Below are 18,599 nucleotides of genomic sequence, written 5' to 3' on the forward strand. Positions count from 1 at the left end.
ACATGCATGCTATACACTTAACCCTTTCAGGACCATATGTTGGTTCAATCTCATTGGAGCAGTGTAAAACTGTGTGTCAAGGGGTTACTGCAATAGAGCAGAGCCAGAAGACTGCAGTGTATGGCCGCTCATACTCCGACGCTGAGATGAAGCATTATCCAGTGTAGTAAACATGTTTATTTCAGCAGAACAGGGCTTAATCGGCCCTGTTGGAAATTCCTGCATTCAGCTGTGCTTGGATAGCCACTCCTTTCCCCTATAAAATCTGGGCTCGATTACCAAGTCTTTGACTGAGTTAGCAATTGCTCAAGACATAGGAGTGGGAGAAGTTGGTTTTGTGAAGGAGTGCTGGAGGAATTTATTAGCAACTGTTGTCTGGTTTGTACGCTTGGTAATTCATTATCCTTCCCCGTTTTACTTTCTTCTCCCTCCCTACACACCCTGGTGTATACCTCTGTTATATGTGAGTGTATATTTTGGATGTATGTAGTTTTCAGTTTACCCTTGTCTTTGTTGCCCTGTCTGTCGGGTTGGTGTACTGCAGTGCACTGGTAGGCGCCCCCTCTTCCCTGGGTGGGGGAAGGGGACAGACAATGAGCTAATCTAGGAGATAGGGCAAGGGCGGAGTTTTCACCATCTGAAGTATCCCAGGGAACAGGACAAGCTAGGGTGCCCCCCTGGTGTTAGAGCCAAGAAAAGTGACCCTGGTCCAAGATCACTCGCCAGTCGAATCGTGACACTATGGGACCAGTATGTTCCTTGGTCCTGAAAGGTGTATATAAGGCACCAATAAGTCTGTAATAATGAAAAATATTAGGAGTATACAAGACTGATAAACTGGAAAAAAAATACCTTTACTACATATATAAAGTGCACATAAAACTATTAAAAACACTTAAAATGGCGGAAAACAAAGTAGGGATGATTTATCTGCTTGAGAGAGGTCCATGTTATAACAAAATATAATAAATATGGACACATAATCTCCCAAATAGCCAGAAAATGTTGGCTAAATATAATGCAATATTAGTTATTAGCTACCAGTAGTACAGAGAAAAAATTGACGTCACATGCAATGAGATAAAAGTAATAAACATAAACCACAAAACCCATCCTGAGAAAAAGAGTGCTTACAAAGGATCCTATAGGCAATAAAGATAAATGCAACTGAGCGAAAAATGAGTGGGAGAGAGCAAGATGGCCACTAGTTGCACGGCGTGCAGTGGCTTCATCAGGCGTGAGGCATCGAGCAGGGCATCTTGCGCTCTGCCACTTATTTTTCTAATTTTTTATCAGTCTTGTATACGCCTAATATTTTTAATTAAGGGCTTATTGGTGCCTTATATATACCTTTCTTCTTTTTACATATGCTGTTTTTGTACATTGCACAGAGCTCGTTCATCCCTGCGGTGTTGGTCCATTGCTTTATGTTTGTTTTTTTTTACTGTTGTCTGCACCAAAATACAAGGTAACAATCTACTCTGATTATTGCATTTTTACAGAGTTGTTTTTTAGTGCAGAAACACTGAATTCTTCACTTCAGTGTTTTTACATTCATTTTTTTTAAGCTATGGTTAGAATCATATAGGGAGAATAACATACAGGAACCCCCATAGATCTGCAGCATTTAAAATAATAGTGGGCATAAGTTTTCATGAAATCACAATACGGTACTTTGCATTAACTGTTAAACTCAGTTTATTCTGTGGGAACATAGCCTTAAAATCAGTCTCCAGGTGTTTTCTACCTAATCTGAGGGCAGCATAATGTAGAGACTGAGACCCTGATTCCACTGATATGTCACTTATTGGGCTGCTTGCTGTGGTTTTATAAAATCATTGTTTTATCAGCAGAAAATTATCACTAGTAAACCTGTTGCTAGGTTGTCCACCCACACCTTCCACACTGATTTGGAGTTTTCTGCCCATGCACAATGCACACAGAAATCTGCCAATCACTGATGTGAGCTGGTTATACAGAGCTCAGCATTCAGAGAACTGGTAGAGCTGTAGCAGATGAAGTATTTTTTAATCAAAACTTCAGCACCCAGTAAAGTAAGTGATACATCACTGGAATAGTGGTCTCCTCCTTTACATCATGCTTACCTGATGAGAGAGCAAAAACCTGCTGACAGATTTCCTTTAAATGCTGTACCAGCATATTTTCTACTAAAATGTCATGCTACCATTTGATTATCTTGCCCTAGACTAAGCCTGTGCAGCATTGAGGGGCGGTCAGATAGTTCTTTCTCTAGCTATTTTCACTGTACTTGTAGCTAAAATGAAAGGGTGGTGCCACAAATTGTAAGATAAGTGACTGAGGCAAGATTTAATCACAAAGAAATGCAGTTTCTGCAGAGGGGTGTTTCCTGTGGATACCCTGGAAGTGGTTAATAGATATGGTTCCTACCAGTGAGACCTGCATCTATCTCATGAACAGGTCCCTGACATGTGCCAATGTCAGCGTAGAGGGTGTCAGAATTCTTTACCTGTCAGAATTCAGTACGTGTCCTCGATATAGATGCAGGTCCCATTGGTGTGATGTGCATCTACTGTACATTTGTGGCATATCCTAAGGACATGACATTAAAGCACGACTTGGGAATACCTCATCAAGATGTCTTTAGTCAAAGCTTGTAGTGATAGGCAGTCTGGCTGTTATTTTTAATGATGTGGATCACTTGGCTCTGCTCACTAAATAGAGCCAGCTCTTTTGGATCTTCATTGGACCCTATTAAATATTTGTTCACCACAGGTAAGCACACATTTAAGATAAAATTAATGCAGCCGAAATCCCGCCCACAAATGGCTGAAACCCTGCCTACTGGCAGCCAGCCAACAAAATTAATGGAAGGCAGGGCTTGGATGAGGCGGTTGGGGTTTCAAACACTGACATTTTACCCCCAGTGTGTTACGGATGTATCAGAGGCTGCAGACAGTCACACTGCATCTAGCTGCAGAAGGTCTTAGCGATTTGCTTCTGACTTTAGGACCCAGTGGCAACCTCCCCCGGCTCTAGATGACTCACCTGGATCGGGGTGTTTATCACTCCCAGCTTGCTGCTGGGAATTGCTGGTGATATTTCCATTTCCCTGTGGAGGCTTGGAGCGATAGAAGTCAGCTATCTTCCTCTTTGGTGTTTGGAGGACATCTGTGTCTCTCCCCGAGTCTACTCAAGCTAAGTGTTTACCTTGTTTGTGTATCCCATCTGTCTTTAGTGGTAGTGGGGATTGACTAGTGCATATCCTGTCCTTCCCTATGCAGGGCTTATTACCAGGGTCCGGCAGGGGTTAGGTATGCTGCTCGGCCATAGGTGCGGAACATATGGATCGCCCCTAGGTGCAGGGCAATGGGGTACTCGACACCGGGTCCCTCGGTCTCGATTCTGGGGATGTCACGGTGGCCCGACCCAGTCCGTGGCCCTGCTGAGGGGCACCCAATTGAAGGTGTAAGTTTGTCTGGTGTTCGTGACGCCACCTGTGGTATTCGGTCAGGGTGACCGACGCTGCTGGGGGTCCGCTGGGGTGATGGAATGACAGCCAGATGGTATACCTTCCCACAGGTGAAGTATGTCCCCAGGGCTTCCCAAAGTGTGTGGATGATGATAGTGATCGTTGTGAGGCGCGATGAATAATGAGGACACAAAGGTTGCAGTCTCTTTACCTTTTACTGAAGACTTCAGCGTCCGCAGTCCGGAGTACCGCTCACAGGGCTGGCTGAGTCTGGCCGGTCCGAAGGCACATCCAGAGTCCCCTTAGCCAGGAGGAAATCAGTAGCCTTCCTACTAGCGCCTGTGTGTTGTAGTACCTCCCTGCTGAGCACCACGGGAAAGTCCTCACAACCTTTGTAGATATTTCTGATGTTCTCTCTCTCTGTCCCCCAGATGATATGGATAGGACAACCCGTATGACGGGGTAGGCCTGGAGTTAATTTATAGGGACCCTAGAGACGCCCCTCTCCCACAATTGCCTCCGTGTCTTCTTAGGTATTTAGGTTGGGCAGCCAACTTGGAATTGACTGTCCTGCCGTTGTCTGGAGTAATGCGTAGAGTCCGTACTCCCTCGGTGTTCTGGCCACCGGCTACATGCCTCGGAAGGAGGCTGCCGATCTCGGTGCAGGACTCCTCCCAGCATTATCTCCTTGTGCTGTGACTTCGGTTCTCACTCTCCACAATATACTTCGCTTCGTGTCCTTTCTTAGGATGCTGCCACAATGATGTGCAGGCGCAGCTCCGTAAATTCTATCTCTTGCTAGGCCTCTGTCAGGATCCCACCCCTGACAGGACCTCTCTGGGTCAAACCCAGGCTGCTTCTTCCTCTTTATCTGGTCGAAGCCCAGTCTGCTTCTCTCTCTAAATACCTATCCAACCCACCAGTTTTACCCGTGTATGAGGAGTGCCCTAGTAGATAGAAGCTTTGCTCCCCCTGGTGGACTGGAGTGTAAAGTGTAGTGTGTGACTGTGATACCTGGCAAGGTGAACTCCTTTAGTACCATCAGACGTAACATCACTCCCCCTGGTGGAAGAGCGACATTACTGCAACGACCAGGACTCTGGGGCGCTGCACTTATATAGGGACACTTAAGGCAGACAAGGTGACGTTAGATTTCCCTAGGGGTCTCCACTCCCCCCTTCACTATTGTTGGGTTCCCTTCCACTTATCCTTTCGTGTTGCACTTAGTCTTTCCTACACTGTGCATGACACAGTAAAGGTACCGTCACATTTAACGACGCTGCAGCGATCTAGACAACGATGCCAATCGCTGCAGCGTCGCTGCAGGGCCGCGCTTAGTAACCCGATGTTTACCCTGGTTACCAGTGTAAATGTAAAAAAAAAACAAACACTACATACTTACATATTCCGGTGTCTGTCGGGTCCCCCAGCGTTCTGCTTCCCTGCACTGTAAGCGCCGGCCGTAAAGCAGAGCGGTGACGTCACCGCTGTGCCCTGCTTTACGGCCAGCCGGTGCTGACACAGTGCTGGGAAGCAGAACGCCGGGGGACCTGACAGACACCGGAATGTAAGTATGTAGTGTTTGGTTTTTTTTTTACATTTACACTGGTAACCAGGGTAAATATCGGGTTACTAAGCGCGGCCCTGCACTTAGTAACCCGATGTTTACCCTGGTTACCAGTGAAGACATCACTGAATTGGTGTCCACATGCCGACTCAGCGATGTCTGTGGGAGATCCAGCGACGAAATAAGGTGCTGGCCTTCTAGCTCCGACCAACGATGTCACAGCAGGATAATGATCGCTGCTGCGTGTCAAACTCAACGATATCGCTATCCAGGACGCTGCAACGTCACGGATCGCGAGCGATATCGTTGTTAAGTTGTTCAGTGTGGAGGTACCTTAAGACTTTAGTGGCTCGCTGAGTGTTATCTCCCATTGTTCCCAGTATGGAGCCAGCCGGGAACAACCAATCACTAAAAGCTTGTGTCTGTGTTTATTAGTAGACCATAGGCTGATGTAAGTTATTGGAAGAAGCTGGGATTGAACAGGTTTGTTTCCCACCTCTCCCATGGTATCTTATGGCTGTTGTAGAAACCCCAAGCAGCAACAGCATTTTGAAAATTAAGCTAAATGTTATAACTATCATACACATAAGATTAAAGTTGGCAAACCTTGCAGATGTTGGCTGGATCACCAAACATTCTGTTGTGTATGGGGACTTATGACTCCAAATGATGAGGAAAGAAGGATCCAGTTGAATTTCAATAGCTGATCCTTTTGTTATCCTGGGAAATGAGCCCCTGCTTATCAGAGAACTCTGGCAATTACTATTTCTTAGAGAACACAAGGCAAGCCATGAGTTCTTGTGTATAATGGAACAGGGAGAGAAAGCTGTGAGCCAGACGATCATTCGGCCATCAGCTATCTAATGTGCATGGGGGCTTTTGGTAATTTGACTTAAGGGTATCTGTCAATAGGATGAACTCTCCTAAGCTGTGTATATGGGCATGTGGAACGACCCCCAAACGCAGGGCAGTGGGGTACTCTGTACCGGGTCCCTCGGTCTCGGTTCTAGGGGTGTCACGGTGGCCCGACCCGGTCCGTGGCCCTGCTAAGGGGCGCCCAAATAAAGGTGTAGGTGAGAGTTTGTCAAGTGTTCGTGACGCCACCTGAGGTATTCCGTCAGGGTGACCGACGCTGCTAGGGGTCCGCTGGGGTGATGGAATGGCAGCTAGATGGTGTAACTTCCCACAGGTGAAGTATGTCCCCAGGGCTTCCCTTGATGAGTAGATGGTAATGGTGAAGGTTGCAGTAAATGACGAGGACACAGGGTTGCAGTCTCTTTACCTTTTTACTGAAGGCTTCGGCATCCACAATCCAGAGCACTGCTAACAGGGCTGGCTGAGACCGGCCGGTCCGAAGGCACATCCAGAGTTCCCTTTGCAGGTGGAAATCAGTAGCCTTCCTACTAGTGCCTGTGTGTTGTAGTACTTCCCTGCTGAGCACCACGGGATAGTCCTCACAACTGTCGTGTATGTTTCTGTTCTCTCTCTCTGTCCCCCAGATGGTATGGATAGGACGCACCCGTATGACGGGGTAGGCCTGGAGTTATTTTATAGGGACCCTAGAGACGCCCCTCTCCCACAATTGCCTCCGTTGTCTTCATTAGGTGTAAAGGTGAGACAGCCAACCTAGAGTTAACTGCCCTGCCGTAGTTCAAAGTAATGCGTAGAGCCTATTACTTCCTCGGCGTTCCGGCCGCCGGCTACTCGCCTCAGAAGGATGTTGCCGATCTTGGGGCACAACTCCTCCCGGTATTATCTCCTTTGTGCTGTGATCTCGTTTCTCAATTCTCCACAATATACTTCGCTTCGTGTCCTTTCTTAGGATGCCGCCGCAATGAGGTGCAGGCACGGCTCCGTAACGATCTGTCTCGTGCTAGGCCACTGTCAGGATCCCACCCCTGACAGGGACCTCCCTGAGTCTTCCCAAGCAACTCTCTCTCACTAGATGTTACCTGGGCAAAACCCAGTCAGCTTCTCCCTAACTTCCTATCCGACTCCCAGTTTTACCAGAGTGTGAGGAGTGGCCTAATACATAGAACCTTTTGCTCCCCCTGGTGGCCGGAGTGTGAAGTGTAGTGTGTGACTGTGATACCTGGTCAGGTGAACTCCTTTAGTGCCATCAGACGTACCATCACTCCCCCTTGTGGAAGAGCGACAATACTGCAACGACCAGGACTGTGGGGCGCTGCACTTGCAGGTCATAGGAAGTTGAATAAAATGATTGCTTGATATCTGTGATCTGATGTCTTACTGCAGAGAAATCCACGTTTTTCTTATATGTAAATGAGCTATTAAGAACTATGGGCAGGTCACAGATCTCACTGAGAAGCTGCCTCCAGAGCATATTTTAAATAAAAGGGGAGTGGGGTTTACCCTAAAATATTGGATCCCATGTATCATTGTATCATTTTACTCAGCTTCCTATGACCTGCGTGTCCATGTAGATGGCTTAGGAGGGTTGATCCCAGCGGCGTTACTAGGGTCCTATAAGATCAGGAGCCCATGCCCCAAAGTGCATGTCTCTCCATACGACCCCCCTACAGCCATTTAACAGAGGATATATACATATATAATTACAGTATACCACTGATGCTAACCAAAACTACACTATACAAGGGCCAATATTATCAAAATTACTGCTATAAAAGGCCAAAATAATATGGCTACACAGTGTCCACTAACATCACAGGTTAAGTCCCAGAAGATTGGAGAAGGGCAAATGCTGTCCCTATCTTCAAAAAAGGAAAGAAGATGGAGCCAGGAAATTATAGGCCAGTGAGCATTACTTCTGTAACATTACAAGTATCTTTCTCCGCTTGATGCTAGCGGTTTACAATACTAGCCAGCGTTAAACTTGGGTTTCCTTGGCCCAAAAGACCTGATTCTAAAAGATCACCCTCCATCTGTAATGAAAATATGCACTTTATATACACTTTATTGTGCCTCATTCAGACATCTGTTTCTTTACATATGCGTGCTATCTGTGTTTTTCTCAGATAGCACTCGTACCTGTATAGTGAATTGGATCATTGACAAGTCCATTATTTTTCACGGACCTAGCAGTCCGCACAAAATCACGAAGGGATGAATGAATTTGATCTGAAAGTCTGATCAAAATAGGGAGTGCAAGTCTTTGGGTCAGTGAAAAAAAAGTACCCGAGTGCCATCTGCAGTCTGATTGTCACAGATTGTTAGATAGGAGAAGGTGGAGAAACTTTTATTTCTTTTTCATATAAGAGAAAAACTGATGAAACTTGGACCAAACTCTGATAAAACTTGGATGAAACTCTGAACCGAAATCACTGGTGAAACTCTTGTCAGTTTTTGTCGTGTGTGAAAAAAATTGATGTGTGACTGAAATAACGTATACAAAGTAGACGTCAGTGGCTTCTAAGTCAGATTTAATTTGAGGTATCCTCTGCTGGGCCACTTTGCTATGTGCACGTTTGGTTTTTGGTTAAGAACAATCTGCTGCATATACTTGTCTTGAAAGGAAAGTGCTGCGTAAATACTCTGTGTTATTTTGTGTATTTAATTGCTTTTTTTTCCCCACTCATTTGGGTGAAAATCGCTGAAAGAATTGATATGCTGCAGAGTCGACAAAAAAACACCACAGCTGGAAATGCACAAGGAAATAACTCAACTGTTTGCCTTTAGACTTCAGGAATCTCTTGTTTTGCTGGTACTGTAAAATGCTGTTTTTTCCCGCTTTGGAAAAAACACAATGTGTGAACACTAAATATCCTTGCATTAGTACTCATTGTATCAGAGCCTGGGTTTACCAAATAATCCTATGGCAATCTGGTGAGCCAGTCTGACTCCGATCCTGTCAGTACCTGCTCTGGATGGTGGAATGGTTGTCACTGTTCTCTGTGTTCTCAGAGGTCTGTTTGTATGCACAGATGATACAAAGGTTCAGATCACTAATCTATATGATCGCTCATGATGTAATGAACCACCAGAAGCAAAAAGATAGAAGCTGTAAAATATTGGGCTGTCTCCTGGAAAAAAAAAGTGAACTCGCTAAGGAAGTGAGGTACAATTAGATCTCATCGCTGTCTATTGAGCCTAAAATAAGCTATGTCTACTGTAAAGTGCCCACTATATCTACCAGCGGAGTGTTTGAGAGACATGAGTAGGTGCTTTATGATGGGAGAACAAGAGGCCAATATAACTTCTATTTCTGCCTTTGTAGCTGCTCGTTTAGGCTTTGTGCCCGCACTCGGGAATAGTAGTGTTTCAGACACAGCGTGTTTTACATTACAAGCACAGTGGATGGGATTTCTAGGAATCCAATCCCCACTGCTTCGTTTTAACGCTGCTTAAACTGACCCATGGTGCGGGTTTCCGAGCCGCAGCATGTTAATTTCTGCAGCGGATACTCTAGTCTCCTCTGCGTATTTTCACCATTAAATGTGGTAAATCCGCGTAGTTCTAAAAGAAAAGTGTGTAAAGTAGAACATGGCAAAAAAACTTTGTGTCCAAAAATGCTATTTTTCCTGATCGGAGTTGTCAAAAGTGCATTTTTTTTATTTGCCTGTAGTTCCTGTGCACTGGAATAGTATTCGGAAATATCCATCGGTAATTGTAGATACAATTACAAATTTAGGTGTGACCCTTAGGCCTCTTTCACACTTACGTCTTTCTTTTTCCATCACAATGCGTCATTTTGTGAAAAAAAAAAAAAGCGAATCCAGCAAATGTTTCTGCTGGATCCGTTTTTTTCTCATAGACTTGTATTAGCGACGGATTGCCTTCTGTTTCATCCATCGTGCACTGGATCCGTTGTAAAATTGCTGTCCGTTGGGCGGAGACAACGCACAGAGGAACGTTTTTTGTGCACGTCGGAAAATCACTCAGCGACGGATCCTGTGCTGTCCGTCGTTGGCTATAATGGAAGCCTATGGACGCAGGATCCATCACTGCCTGTCAAAAGCAGGAATCCAGCGACAGGTTCCGTCTTTTGAAACTGAGCATGCGTGGAAGAATTTCCAGTCAGGGAAATTCTCTCTCGCTCGCTCTTTTTACTATTGATGCTGCATCAATAGTAAAGAGATATAATGTTAAAAATAATTAAAAAAAAAAAAAATCTTGATATTTTCACCTTCCGGCGTCCCCTGCAGCCCCCCAATGCTCGTGACGCTCGCGATGCTCCCGTTCCCAGTGATGCATCGCGGCAATGACCCAAGATGACGTAGCGGTCTCGCGAGACCGCTACGTCTTCGGGTCATTTTGCAAGGCATTACTGGGAACGGGAGCATCGCGAGCGTCACGAGCATCGGGAAGGCTGCGGGGGACGCCGGAAGGTCAGAATAACACTATTTTTTTTATTATTATTTTTAACATGGGTTGTGTTGTGTATGCTTTTTCGCAGCGGAAAACCACTGCGAAGACACATACACTGTGTGTGCACATAGCCTCGACGGGTCCGTCAAAAAAACGGACCCAGTGCACCCGTTTTTTACAATCTGCACAGGACCCGTCTTTTCAACATTTTGACGGATCCTGTGCAAATTGTAAAAACGGAAGTGTGAAAAAGGCCTTAGACAAATAGTGAGAAATTTCTTTCTAGATGATTTTACGGCCAGGTAGAAAATCAGGTCTTACATTTGTCATGATGCTGATATTCTATTCACACACGGTGTCATCTCTGATTAGTAAGATATTGATTAAAAGGAACTTGTCATTAAAATAGTGGTTTGACAAAAGTGGTCAGCCAGTCATCATTCAATGCAAAGTATGGGTGCAAGAAGCAGAGAACCCATGACTAGGCCGCACTGCTGCACCGCCAAGTGGACTCATGAGAGTTGCACATGCAGTTTTTAATGCCTACGTTCTTAATAACTGGTTTCCTTTTAAGCCTGATTTCCTGATTAAAAAACTAATTTCTACCTTGATTAAAAGTGTTTTTGTTTTGTTAATTATTTTTTTAGAAACTTCAAGGGAGAAATAATGTAAGTCAAATTTCATGGATCCTAGAAGAACTCTTTAAAGTTATTCCAAGTGGGAACCCATATGAAGAACAGAATAAAAGGCCTTGCCGACACTGTGCTGTTGTGGGAAATTCTGGTAATCTGAAGGGATCAAGTCATGGAGAAATAATTGACTCTCATAATTTCATTATCAGGTAGTTCTATCTTTTACTATATTTAGATTGTTCTTCCTAAAAGTGATTGATGGTATTGGTTTTAAAGTGAGAAATTTTGCGTGAAGATTTCTAAATTTATATCAATGATACCAATTAGCAGGGCCATTGTATTAGACAATTATATTCTAAAATGTATACAATGTAGCACATTTCACAGCCCGCCGATCATTTCCTGCCCTTATGGGACTCATTCTAAAGACAAAGGAAAAAAATTGTGATCCAGCTCACCTATAATGAAGTGGCCAGCAATCCCCGGCTTGGGTAAAACCATTCCAGCCGAGTGGTAACACACGAGTGAAAAATAGAGAAAATCCAGCCATTCTTCAGATAAAAAATATGCAAAAGCTTTACTGTAGATTTAGGTAACACAGGGCATTCCCAGTACTGTAAAAAAATGAGAACTTCCTACGCGAAAGGAATATGAGCGCTATTCTATGACAATTGTGGGAATGTTCTGTTTTATCTAAATCTACAGTAAAGCTTTCGTATATATATATTTTTTTTATCCGAAGAATTGTTGGATTCTCTCTCTTTTCACTCATTTTAAAAGACCCATTTACACTCGCAATCACTGTCAGCGACATAATAGAAATTTCACATAATATTATTGTTAAAGGGAACGTAGCAGCAGGATTTACCCCTACTAATTTACTACAGGACTGTATTTGTCATTACATGCTGATTTCTAGCAACCCCAAAGTTAAGGCAAAGTTACCAACATAATTGTAAAATCAGTGTTTAATCTTGTGTTGCTGTATATTCTAATTAGTATGACTAGTTGGACAGGCTTTCACTTTGGGAACACATTCATCAAAGCCAGTGATCTGGCTTAAAAAGCTTTGAAAAATTGCTTACGTTTGACAATACTAAAATTTTCCAACTTTTGGTACTTTCACAAATTTGTCACCCAGCTTCTTCAAATTCATGACGAGTGGAGGAATTTGCTACGCCAAAAAACTTACCCCAAAAAGTACTGGAGTAGGATTTGTTGCACACCCCTCATCCAACAGTCCTGATTCATGAAGAATCATACTCCTCTTAATGAATCGTGGACAACACCAGTCTTGATGAATTGGGCCCTTAGTGCTGAGCAGTCTAGCCAGCTGTAATCATGCCCACAAAAGATGTGGTTATATTGTCTCTATAGTGTCCGTGCTTCCTAAATCGCACAATTGGGTATACACAGAGATATGTCTGTGCCACTGCCCTGGCATCACAGTGGGTGAGGTTTGGCTGATCTACCATACCTCACCATAAGTAGGCTACAGAGAGGGACAGACTTTCTGTTGACCATGAATAAAGCATAACCTGCTGAAACATGAAGACCAGTTCATGCGCTCCTGTATTTTTTTGACACCTCTTTTTAACCATGATGGAATAAGCGCCAAATCTTCTGGGATTATCTCTGATTCTTTCTAAATTTGATATTGAAAAGTTTGTGGACCTAGGCAGATATCCGTGCAAGCTGTGAGTACTCCACATACTATATTTGAGCTGATTTTTTTTTTGCAGACATATAATTTTTAATAGTTCGGGTTTTTAATAGAAAATGTGCATGACTGAGTAAATGCGACATCAGCAATTTCCAAAATTTACTGAAAGTAACTAGAATAAGGAAACGGGTAGTAATTTTCTGCTGATGTGATTTCAGTAAAAATCTCCTACAAGCAACAGAATTTTGTAATATCTGTGATAAAATGGCAGTTGTCCATGATTAGGTCCACTATGTAAATGGGATGTGCTGCGGATTACATGATGGTGTATAGGGACAGAACAATCGCCGATTGACTTGCATATAGTTGATTGGTGCTCATTAATGGTCTCAGATCATCCTTTATAAATGCACATTACATATACATGTACGTCAGGGAACGTGGTGCATTATCGCATTTTGCCCTAAATGTACATGATTGCTTTAAACTGTCACCTCACAAGATTGCACAGTGACAGTTAAATAAGAACTGCGGTCTCCTACACTGGAGACATGACTTGGGCACAGTAAAGGTACCGTCACACTCAGCAACTTTGCAAAGAGAACGACAACAATCCGTGACGTTGCGGCGTCCTGGATAGCGATCTCGTTGTGTTTGACACGCAGCAGCGATCTGGATCCCGCTGTGATATCGCTGGTCGGAGCTAGAAGTCCAGAACTTTATTTAGTCGCCAGGTCGGCGTGTATCGTCATGTTTGACATCAAAAGCAACGACGCCAGCAACGAGCATAGGGGGCGTCGCAGCGTCTCCTTCTAGCTAGTCGGTACACTCCGGCTGTTTGACATGGAGCTAACAACCAGCGAGAACGAGAAGTGAGTCGCCGTTACGTCACTGGATCGCTCCTGCATCGTTCTGGAGTTGCTGTGTTTGACGTCTCTCTAAAGCGACCTAAACAGCGACGCTCCAGCGATCTAGTTTAGGTCGGCTCGTTGTCTATATCGCCGCAGCGTCGCTGAGTGTGACGGTACCGTAAGTCTGTGATATGGCTACTGATAGTTCACAGAATCACAATGAAGCAACCTGGCATTGCCTACCTTTTTGGTTTTGATCTTCTCAGTGATATCACAGAGAAGATCGGAGCTGGCTATCAGATACTACAGGCCAGCCTTGGACACGATCTATGTCGTTACTGATTGTGAATTTTGAACCGCAGTCATACAAAAAATACAAAATAAAAAAATATACTTTTTTTTTTTTTTTTGTAAAGTGGTTTTTATTGCACAAAAGTAACCGATACTTTGCAACTCAGCTAAATGAAAATATCAGTTGTGTCCCCATGAGGCACAGATAATATGCAAACAACCAAAAAGAGAAAACTTTTTGATGGAGACGCAGATCATAAACAAATATATGGTTGAGCAATCAGGACTGTATTTATACTATAATTAAAACAATATACACAGAGTGCAGACAAATAGACTGAAGAGTTGGTGGGTGAGCTATTGTGGGAAACCCCCCACAAGATTTAAACGAAAATATCCATATAATACATATATTGCAAAAATCCACCAGTATATTATTATTATTATTATTATAGCATCATTTATTCCATGCCATTTTACATGTTAAAAGGGTATACATAATAAAAAAAACAAGTACAATAATCTTGAACAAAACAAATCACCGACTGGAACAAGAGGAAAGAGAATCTTGCCTGCGAGGGCTCAGTCTACAAGGGATGGGTAAGGATATGGTAGGTGAGGGTAGGGCTGATAGTGCAGCAGTATGGTGCAACAAGGGTTACTGCAGGTTGTAGGCTTGTCAGAAGAGGTAGGTCTTCAGGTTCATTTTGAAGGCAAGAGTCTAATATGTTGTTGTAGAGGGTTCCAGAGTAGCGTGGATGCATAGGAAAAATCTTGTATGCGATTGTGGGAAAACGAGATAAGAGGGGAGTAAAGAAGTACCGTATTTTCCGGCGTATAAGACGACTGGGCGTATAAGACGACCCCCCAACTTTACCAGTTAAAAAATAAAATCTTCTTAAAAGTCGGGGGTCTTCTTATACACCGTATGTCGTCTTATAGGGCCGGTGAATATGTGCCTTTTGGGGGGGGGAGGTGATCCTGATGACGACGAGGGGGCGTCTCACAGGAAAGTGAGTATCCCCCATTACCTTATCATAGCGCTGCAGCGTGGGGTCTCTGTGCTGGGAGCGGCGGCTGCTGTGCTGTGGTGCGGCGGCTCCTCTTCTGCAGTGTGGGGCCTCTGTGCTGTGGGGTGGCGGCGGCGGCGTATCTTTATGCAGTCGGGGCTCCTCCGGCATCTCATTAAAGCCTGGAGGCCCCGCCGGCAACTCCATCGGTACAATGCGGTGGCCTCCGGGAAAATGGCCGCTGCTCAGATTCAGATCTCGTCCCGAGATCTCGGGAGACGAGATCTGAATCTGAGCAGCGGCCATTTTCCCGGAGGCAGCTCAATAGGTGCGATGCGGTGGCCTCCGGGAAAATGGCCGCTGGGGGCTGCGCATGCTCAGATTCAGATCTCGTCCCGAAATCTCGGGACACGAGATCTGAATCTAAGCAGCGGCCATTTTCCCGGAGGCCACCGCATTACACCGATGGAGTTGCCGGCGGGGCTTCCAGGCTTTGAGATGCCGGAGGAGCCCCGACTGCATGAAGATACGCCGCCGCCACCGCCCCACAGCACCAGAGGCCCCACACTGCAGAAGAGGAGCCGCCGCACCACAGCACAGCAGCCGCCGCTCCCAGCACAGAGACCCCACGCTGCAGCGCTATGATAAGGTAATGGGGGATACTCACTTTCCTGTGAGACGCCCCCTCGTCGTCATCAGGACCACTCTCCCCCCCCACCCACCATATACACCCGGCGTACAAGGCGATTCCCGGCGTACAAGACGACCCCCGACTTTTAAGAAGATTTTCAGGGGTTAAAAAGTCATCTTGTACGCCGGAAAATACGGTAGGTCTTGTGAGGATCGGAGGCTGCGTGCAGGTAAGTACCAGGACACTAGATGTCAGTTAGGGTTTTGAACTGGAGTCTCTGGGCAATGGGGAGTCAGTGAAGGGATTGACAGAGAGGAGAGGAGACAGGTCGATTAGTCAGGCAGCAGAGTTAAGGATAGGTTGGGGGGTTTGAGAGCGTTAGAAGGGAGGCCACAGAGCAAGAGGTTGCAGTAGTCGAGACTGGAGATGATGAGGACATGCACTAGTGTTTTGTTTTTTCAGGTTTTGGATTTAAAGAATGTGCTGACCCAGGAAATATTTTTGTGTTGGAGTCGGCAAGAAGTGGAAAGGGCATGGATATGTGGTTTGAAGGAGAGATCAGAATCAAGAATTACCCTATGAAAGCAAGCTTGCAGGACTGGGGAGAGTGAGCGTCTATTGACTTTGATGGATCGGACTGTTTGGTGATGGGGGTTTGAGTAAGATGGAGAAAGATGATGAATTCTGTTTTATCCATGTTAATTTTTAAAATGTAGCAGAGAAGAAAGTTGAAATAGCTGACAGACATTGTGGGATTCTCGTTAATAAGAAGGTGATATCGGGTCCAGAGAGGTTGATCTGTGTGTCACCAGCATAAAGAGAATACTGAAAGCCATAGGACTCTGAGATATCCCAAGCAAAAGGTGTAGATGGAGAAGCGCAGGGGTCCTAAAACTGAACCTTGGGGACACTGACAAATAGGGGCGAGTTGAGGAGTTGGTGTGTGAGTGGGAGACACTGAATGTCCGGTCTGTTAGGTATGAAGATATTCAGTATAGGGCCAGGTCTGTGATGCCAAGAGATGAGAGAATCTGTAGTAAGAGGGAATGTTCCACTGTGTCAAAGGCAGAAGACAGGTCCAGGAGGAGAACAGTGTAGTGTCACTTGGATTTGGCGGTTAGTAGGTCATTGGTGACTTTAGTCTGGGTAGTTTCAGTGGAATGATGCGGTCAGAAGCCATATTGTAAGAGGTCAAAGAGGAAGCTGGAGGAGAGGTGGAAAGACAGTTCAAGATGGATGTGTTGTTCCAGTAGTTTTGAGGCATAGGGGAGAAGTGATATGGGGTGAAAGCAAGACACATAGGATGGGCCAAGGGAGGGATTTTTGAGTGAGTGTGATCGAGGCATGTTTGAAGCAAAAGGGGAAAACACCATTTGTTAGTGATATCTTGAAGAGATGGGTTCAGGTTGGGATGAAAACTGTGGTGAGGTTTGGGATTAGGTGGACGGTATTGGATCAAGTGCACAGGTGGTGAGATGTGATCTAGAGAGTAGAAAGGAAAGTTGATCTTCCATAATGGTGGAGAAGCTGGTTTTGGAGGTGGAGGGCTGTGTAGTTATGAGGAGGTGCTGTGGAGTCTGTAGCCCAAAGTTTTCTTTTGATGATATCAATCTTCACTTGATGAATGAGGGAAAGTCTTCAGGTGAGATAAGAGGAGAGGAAGGAGGTGCAGGGGAATGGAGGAGAGAATTAAAAAGAAATGAGAAGTAGGTTTGTTTTGCCTCAGTTAGTGTGCACTTGAAAGTACTGAGGGACTGTTTGAATGTGATGAAGTGCTCATTGGAGTGGGGTCTTTTCCATCTCCACTCAGCAATCTTGGTAGCCCACCTCAGGTCTTTAGTCAGGCTGTGCCAGGGTTGCCTGTTGATAGTGCAAGCTTTATGTGAAGATGGCGACCGATTTGTGAGCTGCAGCTGTTGTGGTGTTATATAAAGGGGCAGCAGCATTTGCATAAGGAACTCCCTCTGCAAGAAGGAGAAGGGATTCAGAAAGTTAGTGTAAATCAAGGTGTTTGAGATTTCTGTGAGAGTGTGCAAGTTTGTGGAGTGGGGATTGTGCACCTGGAGAGAAGAGGGAAGAGAATGTGAGTAGGTTGTGGTCAGACAGAGGGAAAGGTGAGTTAGAGAGGTCAGATAAGGTACAGAGGCGGGTGAATATGAGGTTTCAGTGTGTGGCCATCTTTGTGAGTGGCTGCGGAAGACCATTGAGCAAAGCCGACGGAGGAAGTGAGAGATGGAAACTAGAAAGAGTGGGAAGTGAAAATGGGGATATTGAAGTCACCCATGATGATAGTGGGGTTGTCAGTGGAAAGGAAATTAAGTAGTAAGGTGGGGAAGTGGTCAAAAAAGGTGGTGGTTGACCCTGGGGGGTGGTAAATGACAGCCAGTTGGGGGAAAGTGGATGCACCCAGGGTTCACCTCAAAGGGAGGGAGAGTAACGGATGGTGACAGTGGAATTGGGTGAAGGAGTATTTATCTGACAAGAGAAAACCAACTCCTCCACCCTGCTTGTTTCTGAGGCAGTGGGTGTGAGAAAGATGGAATCCACCATAAGTGCAGCTGGAGAGGCTGTGTCGGAGGGGGTGAGTCAGGTTTCGGTGATACCGAGAAAGGAGAGTTTGTTAGCAATAAAAAGATCATGGATGTATGAAAGTTTGTAGCCGATAGAGAGCATTCCATAGAGCTCCTGTTAGAGGGATTGGGGAAGCAGAGGCTAGGTGAATTGGTATAAGGTTAGAGAGATTGCGGAAGTTTGTGAAAGATCGTGGATGGGAGGTAGAAGTGAGTGTGGGGATGTGATGAGGAGGACTCAGACTTTGAGAAATATCACCGGTAGTGAGGCGGAGCAGAGAAAATGTATGTAAATGGGAGCAGAAGAGAGCATGAGGTGGCTGTCTATGTTTGGAGACACAGGATTGTATGTTGAGGAACAGTTCTGAGGAGGTGAGATGAATGGGGGGATGGAGGAAGAGATGCATTACTAGGTTTAGGGATTGGGGGTTAGTAGGAAGTGAAGGACTATGGGGGTTGAGAGTGGAAACAAACAGAAACATTGTTTATTATGTCTGTGTCTACCGTACTTTGTTACCTTCTGGTCTAATTCATTGCAGTACACTTTGATGGTGCACTTGGATGATGCACTGGACAGACAAGTCTATGTAGATTTCAAGCTCCCAATATATTTGCTTACAAAAGCATTCAGGTGTGAAACAGAGGGG

The 18,599-nt window shown here is 45.0% G+C and overlaps 1 protein-coding gene and 1 long non-coding RNA gene across 8 annotated transcripts in view; one reads left to right on the forward strand and one right to left on the reverse strand.

Annotated features, from left to right (window-relative positions):
• LOC143765345 (CMP-N-acetylneuraminate-beta-galactosamide-alpha-2,3-sialyltransferase 2-like) overlaps positions 1-18,599 on the forward strand; it is a 110,408-nt gene that overhangs the window by 80,078 nt on the left and 11,731 nt on the right. For all 7 annotated transcript variants that reach the window (XM_077251911.1, XM_077251910.1, XM_077251908.1 and 4 more), the window contains one exon: positions 10,952-11,145. In XM_077251911.1, coding sequence (XP_077108026.1) covers positions 10,952-11,145 — 194 coding nt within the window. The remainder of the gene's footprint in view (positions 1-10,951; positions 11,146-18,599) is intronic.
• The window catches only part of LOC143765346 (uncharacterized), a 60,514-nt gene that overhangs the window by 40,407 nt on the left and 1,508 nt on the right, over positions 1-18,599 (reverse strand). The window lies entirely within an intron of this gene.

The sequence above is a fragment of the Ranitomeya variabilis genome, chromosome 4 (genome assembly GCF_051348905.1).
Source record: "Ranitomeya variabilis isolate aRanVar5 chromosome 4, aRanVar5.hap1, whole genome shotgun sequence".
In the NCBI taxonomy this organism is placed as follows: domain Eukaryota; kingdom Metazoa; phylum Chordata; class Amphibia; order Anura; family Dendrobatidae; genus Ranitomeya; species Ranitomeya variabilis.